At 47.2% G+C, this 8,794-nt stretch overlaps 1 protein-coding gene across 1 annotated transcript; it reads left to right on the top strand.

The window, feature by feature from the left end:
- Positions 1-6,226: 6,226 nt before the first annotated feature.
- Positions 6,227-7,308, top strand: LOC120684860 (ubiquitin-60S ribosomal protein L40-like). The gene is made up of 4 exons (XM_039966724.1): positions 6,227-6,385; positions 6,515-6,731; positions 6,825-6,891; positions 7,228-7,308. The coding sequence occupies exons 1-4, from the start codon at positions 6,283-6,285 to the stop codon at positions 7,306-7,308; spliced, it is 468 nt and encodes a 155-aa protein (XP_039822658.1). The 5' UTR covers positions 6,227-6,282.
- Positions 7,309-8,794: the final 1,486 nt, after the last annotated feature.

Genomic DNA, 8,794 nt, shown 5'->3' with positions numbered 1-8,794 from the left:
TGTTTCAAGTGTCACAAAGAAGGCCACAAGTCCTACCAATGCAAGGAGAAAGAGGGCAAAGCAAAGGGCAAAGAAAATAGCAAGCCCAAGAACTTGAACAAGAACAAGAAGGCTAAGGAGATCAAGAAAAACACATCTCCATACTTGAAGGCGTCCTACATGTACACCAAGCCCACCCACAAGAACAAGCAAAAGAGCAACCACTACATACTTGAAAAGAAGAAGAATGGCAAGGTGGTGGCTCATGTCATGGGGTGGAGAACATATGGATGGAACCAACCTATTTGGGTGCCCAAGGATATTATTCATACCATGGATGGCTCTCAAAAGGTTTGGGTTCCTAAGACTTAGGCACCAAACGTGTGAAGAAATTCAATACACCAAACGTGTGAAGAGACTGTGAAGAAATTCAATACACCGGTTGAACCGACGTTAAGGAAAATACACACGCCGGTGTAATTGTCCAGAAGCTGGAAACTGAAGGTACACTCACCGGATTAACCGACGTTGAAGAAAATGCATACGTCGGTGCATTGCCAAACGAAGACCGATGAAAATACATACACCGGTTGAACCGACGATGCATCGGTCAATTGCATCGGTTCAGTTGTCCAGAGAGGTGGTTTTTGGAGGAACGTGAAGAAGTTACAATCACCGGTTAAACCGACGCTAATTTTACATACACCGGTTGATTGCATCGGTTAAACCGGCGATACACCGGTTAATTGCTAACGGCTAGTTTTTCAAGTAGCAGTTTACATACACCGGTTAAACCGACGATGGCTTTGGAGGTACGTCGGATTAACCGGCGTTAAGCATTTTTCTGGCAGCTTTTCTCCAACGGCTATATTTGCTTGTGCTGCCTATATATACCCCCAAGGCCGGGTCATTTGTGAGTGCTGGAGTTCAAGGAAGTATACAAGAGCTAAAGATCATCTCCAACCACCATAGAGCTTCATTGTACATCATATAGGCTTAAGCACACTTGTGAGAGTGCTTAGTGCTTGTTTAGGCTTAGTTCTTGAGAGAACTAGCTTGAGAGAAAGTCTTGCTGCGGCAAGCAACTTGTGTACTCGTCGTGTGACCCTCCGACTTGGTGTGGAGTGGCAACGACACTTTGTGCGGGGAAGGAGGCCCCTACTTGGTGTTAAAGCTCCAAGATAGTGAAGACGGTGCCGTGGTGACGCTTCGAGATAGACGGTGGCGGTGACCTCGTCTTTGTGACTTGGCGTCACTTAGCCTTTGCTTGTTAGGAGCCTTGGAGGCGTGGCAAGACGGTGATCAAGCGAAGAGACTCGGCATCCCACTTGTTCTTTGTGAGCAAGTGGCCGTGGACGTAGGGAGGGACTTTGGTGTCCTAACCGAACCACGTTAAATCGTGTGTCTTGGTGTCTTCACGGGAGTTTGCATATCCTCTCCCTTACCGCTTTACTTACCGCATTACGTTTCCGCATTTACTCTTTCTTGCTTACCTTTACTTTCCTAGTTAGTTTGATTAGGATTGGCTATAGGTTGCAAGTCTTTTGGGGTAAGTAGAGGGTAGCATAGATAAACCTTAGTCATAACTAGCATGTGTAGGACGTGTTAGGTTTATCTTATGCAATTAGATTGAGCCCTAGGATAGAAAAGCGATTAGCGACCCTATTCACCCCCTCCCCCTCTAGGGTCGGACACCCCGGTGATCCTTACACTGACCCGTGGGGCCTAGCAGCTCCGTCCTTTGGGAGTAGTTACGGATAACTACGCAAGCCCTGCCTCGCTGCAGTAGGAGTGGGTATCCCTGCTACAGGGTACCGACAATACTATTGCCTAGAGAGCATGTCAAGCGCACAGGAGTCAAGCCTTCAGCATCGGTTGAACCGACGAGCGTCGGAATGCATCGGTGCAATGACGTCAGCGCTGCAGAGAAGGGGAGGAAGACTTCTTCAGCACCGGTTGAACCGATAAGGCATCGGTGCATATCATCGGTTTAACCGATGGTTCTGCAGACATGTCAGGAGTGCGCAACGTCTAGTTTGAAGTTGTGAGTGACCGGTTAAACCGACGGTCTAGTATCGAAAGAGCCGACGCCTACGCAAAAAATTGGATAACGGCTACAAATGGCTAGTTCAAATTGGTGGCCTATATATATGGGTTTCCCCTGCCATTTTGGAGTTGCTGGAGTCCAAGTGAAGTCCTAGACACATTGAAGAAGTTCTAAAACCACCCAAGTGCTTAGTGATCAAATCTTTAGTCCTTAGCATACATTTGAAAGTGTTAGTGCTAGGTTAGTTCTTAAGTGAGTGAGAGGGCAAGGTGTTGTTGCCTTGTGAGTGGTTCTAGAGTGAACCAATAAGTGTACCTTGGTGCGCCGGTCTCCTTGGAGTCGCTCGCCGGCACGTCTTCGACCCTCCGGCTTGGTGTGGAGCGACGCCAACGACATTGTACGGGGGACGTGGAGACCCCCTCCTTTGTGTTCAAGCTCCTTAGTGGAAAACATGATCAAGATAACTGTGATTGTGTTCGCGGAAGAGACTTGATTGCCGAAAAGCAATACTCTTGATTGAGTGTTTTAACAACGTGGATGTAGGGGCAACTTAGTGTCAAACCGAACCACGGGATAAATCCTCGTGTCGAGAGTTTACTTTCTCTCATCTCTCCTTTATGTTTCTGCACTTCATACTAGCATTCTTTGTGTGCCTTTACTTTTATATAGTAGTATCTTGATAGAATTGGCTTTGGGTTGCTAAACTCTTTTGGGATGAGAGTTTCACACTAGAAGAACCATAGTTGCACATCTAGATAGTATGTTTTAGATTAAGTTTTTGTGCAAACAAGTTGGAGCCATAGGTTAAGGTTCTAGATTGACTAATTCACCCCTCCCTCTCTTTCATAGGTTAGAAACTAGGAACGTTTAGAGCTGTTTTTTTGGGAGAAGGGAAGTTTTATTGATCTTAAACAATTACATCAAGATGATACAATCATGTAAGATCGAACCCGGCCTCTGCATAACTAAGATGCACACAGCCTATGAAAAAGAAACAAAAAAGAGAACGACATGGCCCAAATGATCATGCCGCAGCAAACTACCATAAGTGACTTCTCTTTCATTCGCTTTGCAAACCAACACAGCTCTTGGACTATGAAGTAGGCTCCCGAAGCAACGCCTCCAACGAGGGAACGGCACGCGCACGCGCCGACATTGCAGTGACCCAACCAATTATGACCAGATCAAAGATTTTCACCCGAGGGAGTAATTCATCTTGATCCAAACAATGCCTCCAACAAGATCATTGCTAGGTACAACCAATTAAGGTCAGACCTGAAAATTTCTTCCCGGAACCTGTGAATTAGTAACAAGTACCACCACAACAAAGTCACACCGTGCTACTTCCCCCTTCTTACCAGGCCAATATTTCCATATAGACCAGACATGACCCACTTCGAACGGCCACGAACTCCAAGTCCAGCACACCATCTGATCTCGTTACCTGAGATACCATGCTGCAAAGTAGCCACTAGATACCCATGCATAATCCACCGAAACAAAGTGCAGATGAAATCCGTCTTCGAGTAAGAGAATCCGCGAATTGAAGCCAAGGTGACTCTGGTCTCTTAGTCTAAATGAAAATAAAGGCGAAATTGAAGATGTCATCACCAGAAGTAGTTGCCGGAGCTAGTCCTTCCAACACCAAAGCCAAAGACGTGTGTGCCAGAGACAAGTCATCACTGGAGGCCAAGCTGGCGTCCGAACTGCACCCGGGAGCCCCGAAGCCACCCATTGTGAATCCACACGGAACTACCGAAGGGGCCTGGCACTGGGAAGAACGAGACTGCTATGCTACATCGGAAACGCCGGTGAGATCACCCAAGAGATCACCACCAAGTCCAGCAAGCCAGCACCACCACGCTTCAATGCCTTCCGAGCAAGCCCCCCACCGAGGTCCTCGCCCCTGCCACCTGGCTGCCCGACAAGCGGGCTAGCGCCGCCGTATCACCCGCAGCACCGCAGATCCGGGCGCTGGAAGCCCGGATCCACCGCCTGGCCGCCCACCTGGGCAGCCAATGTCGCCGACGAAACCCTCCGCGGATCAGCAGCCGCACCACATCCGGCCACGGAAAGACCATATCCGGATGCCGGAGGCCCGGCTCCGTCTCCTAGAGGGGTTGTAGGCGCGTCGCTGGAGGTGAATTGGAAAGGAAGGGGGCGGAGGCGCGCCACCAGAGCGGCGCCTACCCGGCCGCAGAGCACAAGCCCGCACGCATGCGTTCACAACCTTCCGGGCGAGATCCCACCGCCACCGTCCTGGGGGGCCGCGCGGGCTTCCCGGCGGCTCCCTCCTGCAGCGGCGAGGGGGAGGGTTGGTGGGGCTTGCCGGCCGCTGCGCTAGACGGCGTCGCCGCCCGCGGCGCTCGTGCGGGAGGGCGACGCGAGGGCCTCGCGAGCCTCGAACGTTTAGAGCTGTGGCTATAATAAAACTTGTTCAGATATGATCGCTCTACAATTTTGGTACTGATCATTTCGGCAAGCTATACACTATTTCTCGGAGTTTTACCCAGTCAAACTTGGTCTCTTTGTGCGTTGAAGATCTTGATTGAATCGGCCGATTCGACCTTGTGTCTGGTTGATCACTGTGCGGCATGTCAGGCAGCCACCGGCACACGGCGATGTCGTTCCGCAGCAGCTCTCCGGCCCCGCCACGACAACCCCCATGCGATCGAGCACAGGCTGCCCGGCTCCTCAAACTGACCGGACGCCGGTCACTTCTTCCTTCGTCTCCTAGTTCGTCCATTCTTCTTTCTTTTTCAGCAATTGAACTGCCTGACCGCCGGTGCTCCTCCAGCCAAATCCGACATACTCACGCTGCCAAGACTAAATCTCTACCATCCATACAACCACCGAACCACCACCCTCCCCAACCCCCCCCCCCCCCCCCATTGCCGTGCGCCGTGACCTCCCTCTGTGGAGATTCCAGCCATCAGACCACCATTATCCCTGCCCTTAACGCTACTATAAAAATGATTCATAGAGGCGGGTGAAAACACATTAGAATGAGTATGGTACCTGCTTCTGCTTCTTGCAGCTACAAATACTGTTTGCATCACCCACACTAGAAATCCATTTCCAGCAGCGGGAGAGCTGATGGCTCGCCCCTAGAAATACTACTTGAAGCTACAATTGAGTATATGTTCCAATACATATTAGTAAACTAATGGTTATTTATGTTGCTGTAAAGACAACATGAGAAAGGGTAAAAGGGGAGGAGTGAAGATGGTCTAAGGTGTTGGGGGAAGATATTGCAATATTTTTATTGATATTAAGTTTTATAAGTGCATGCATTCCTAGTAGAGGTTTCCTGAGAGTTTGATTCTTATTTATTGATGTGACACATTAGCAATTTTGATGATATGAAATGATAATTCTTATGACATGGTATTAGAACTCGGGTCCACGAAACAAGTGCATACATTCATCCATGACACATAAGCAAATCCCATGTTCATCCTTAGCATTATATTATTCATCCAGCAGATCGCCCTAAACACCTGCCTGCTGTCTCGTTTCGATGTGTATAAGAAGACTGAGTTGTGCTTATTCAACCTGCTTACAGCTTTAAACAAAGCATTACTAAAGGAGTCTTATAGTTATAGGGAATTGCTCAAGCAGCTAGCTTACGAGAAAAAGAGATGAAGGTTCGTGGGTGGAGTGTGTGTACATCACCATGTGGATATGCCTTTCGCACGCACGGAGTGGAGACGAAGACGTGGATGTTTTGCGCAGGTGCAGGGCATCTCATGAATCATAATCATCGATATTAAGTCGAACCATAATAATACGCAGACATACATCCGAAAAACTACAACCAGGTTAATTGTTAAGCATACTTTTCAGACAACTAACGATTCCATATATGTGGGTGAATAAAAGAATGTGGATAATTAACAGCATGCAACTAGAAAATAGTAGCAACAAAACTCTGAAACGATGGATTGCAGCCCACACGTCTCTTGGGCTGCCAATATGGGCCGCGTAGCAGAAATCCCAAGCCTACACGGCCATCACTAAAAAGAGGGAAGGAAAGTTTCCTAAAAAAAAAAGGAAAGCAAAGACTCAATAGGAGGCAATTCAGATGATTGCCAAGGATCTTTTCAGAAAAAAAAAAGATGATAGCCGAGGCCGTATCATACCCGTAGGCTGTTCGTGTTTGGCGCTAGCCACCGTATACCGAAGGACCACGACGGTGGCCTCAAGCATCCATATCCAAAACCCCGGCCCCCGGCTCTGAAGCAACAGCCGGCGAGATGCAGATCTTCGTGAAGACGCTGACAGGGAAGACGATCACACTGGAGGTCGAGAGCAGGGACACGTTGGACAACGTCAAGAGTAAGATCCAGGACAAAGAAGGTATTCACGCCCAGCCTAGAGCCCTAGACTAAGTGTCAAGGTAGGCTTCGAGTTGGAAAACTATCCTGTACTTGTTTTAGTAGCTCCCTACTGATGTTGCTTTAATTTTCTTGGACTGCAACCTTGCAGGTATCTCGCCGGAGCAGCAGCGCCTCATCTTTGCCGGGAAGCAGCTGGAGGACGGCCGCACCCTGGCCGACTACAACATCCAGAAGGAGTCCACGCTCCACCTGGTTCTGCTCCTGCGTGGCGGCCGCGGTGGGAACGGCTGCTACCCCCGTAGCGTTGATCTCAATCTTCGGAACCTGGCGCTGCAGCACAACGAGAAGAAGATGATCTGCCGCAAGTAAGCATGATGAAGCAGGTTGCGCAGCGTATTTTGGTAACAATTCGTGCCCCCTGTTTTTAGTGTTTTATGTGGCGCCTTTTCTCCTTGTAGGTGCTACGCAAGGCTTCCGACGAGGGCTACAAACTGCCGGAAGAAGAAGTGTGGCCACAGCAATCAGGTGAGCCGTGTTTACCTCGTCAGAGTTCGTTGTTTTCATATATGTGATAATATTGAGATATAAATGTTGATGCATTGGCTTTAGATACCAGAGCAACGGCCATCCAACTTTTTCTATACATGCCTGCAGTCTTATTAAGATTGGCGTTAACTTTAAAATTTTTATATAAATTTGACAATGCCAAATCTTGTACCTGTTGTCACAGACCATCTTTGTTTCGGTCCTATTCATATACTCTGCGATGAACTTTTTTTTATATGGGATTTGATAAGAAATTTTCATGCTGAATTTTTGTTAATTGTTGAATTGATTATGCTTTTCTTGGATTCCGTTCAGCTGAGGCCCAAGAAAAAGCTATCCCGGTGGCGATATTTACCAGTAGAATCAGATGCCGCAGCGTCACATCAGAGTATTTGACTGTTTCATTATAGAATTTTAACTTCCTGCTCGATTTTGAAATATCATTCATACTACTTGGTGTTGTGTTACGCATGACAGCATGTGGCACGCAAGATAAATGGCTGTAAAGTTTCCTGCTGATTGTTGCACATTATTGTAATTAGCTTCTTCTATAAATGCCATATATATATTTAAAAATACAGTAATAATCAAATGCCAGTGCTCCTCGAAATTAATAGAATGAAATCCTCCCGTGCCACCTGTCACCATCCTCAAGAAGGCTGCATTTTTTTTTGAGAAACCGGGAATATATATTACATAAACTTCTTAATGTTTACATTAAATCTTACAAAGACCCTCTTAAGGAAAATGAAACTACAACCCAGGCTTTGCAAGATCAAGGTCCTCCCGGTTGAACTCGTCGCCGGCGATCAGAGCAACATGCAGCATGAAGCCGATCCCCTTCCGGACGATAACTCTTCACAATTTTTCGATGCCACCATGAGTCGCATATCAAGAGCATCAACATGCTATAAGATCGATGAACGCCCTGGCTGAAGAAGATGGCCACTGACCATCACATCGCCGGTAAAGCAAGGAATCTGGCGCCTCAAAGGCCACCGGCAGCTCTGACTCACTGGAGAAAGATACAACCCGAAGGGAAGCAAAACCACCACTAAAGGTGGGAACCAAACCCAACCCGGTTTCTCTACGAGTTGGTAATTAAACCTTTGAAAATTTCTCCACATATGTATCGCTGTGTTCTGGATTACAGATCCAACACTGTCGCTGGCACCATAGGCACCAACAGCACCAAGAAAAACACGAGGAAATTCAACACCGCGCAGAAGATAGAAACAATAACATACTCGTCGATGTTGAAAACCACACAAAAGATATGACCATCAAGCACCACAAGCACCTCAGACAGCACTAGGACTAGCTCCGCAGACCACAGGCAATACTAGAGAAAATCTGAAAGGGACAAAAGCTTACCGACGAGATCTTCACCGGTAAGAAATCCAACCTTATTCTAGGTAAAACTACTCTATTAGAGGATATGTACACCACCCGCCGGAAGCAGCGAATCCGGCGGGGAGTTGAGAAATCACCGGTTCATATACCCTGCGATAAACTTTTTTTTTCTATGGGATTTGATAAGAATTTTCATGCTGAATTTTTGTTAATTGTTGAATTGATTATGCTTTTCTTGGATTCCGTTCAGCTGAGGCCCAAGAAAAAGCTATCCCGGTGGTGATATTTACCAGTAGAATCAGATGCCGTAGCGTCACATCGGAGTATTTTCATTGTTTCGTTATAGAATTTTAACTTCCTGCTCGATTTTGAAAATATCATTGTTACTACTTGGTGTTGTGTTACGCATGGCCGCATGCGGCACGCAATGGCTGTAAAGTTTCCTGCTGATTGTTGCACATTATTGTAATTAGCTTCTCCTAAACGCCATATATATATTTAAAAATAGAGTAATAATCAAACGTCAGTG

This window comes from Panicum virgatum, chromosome 8N (assembly GCF_016808335.1).
Source record: "Panicum virgatum strain AP13 chromosome 8N, P.virgatum_v5, whole genome shotgun sequence".
NCBI lineage: Eukaryota > Viridiplantae > Streptophyta > Magnoliopsida > Poales > Poaceae > Panicum > Panicum virgatum.
Note: the sequence above shows the minus strand (reverse complement) of the source record. Positions and strands in the feature narration are given on the sequence as shown.

Bases quoted from the DNA above. Each gene is read 5' to 3' on its own strand.
- LOC120684860 (XM_039966724.1), top strand. From the start codon at position 6,283: ATGCAGATCTTCGTGAAGACGCTGACAGGGAAGACGATCACACTGGAG. The intron at 6,386-6,514 runs GTATTCACGCCC...GCAACCTTGCAG, and splicing joins TAAGATCCAGGACAAAGAAG to GTATCTCGCCGGAGCAGCAG. The intron at 6,892-7,227 runs GTGAGCCGTGTT...GATTCCGTTCAG, and splicing joins AGTGTGGCCACAGCAATCAG to CTGAGGCCCAAGAAAAAGCT.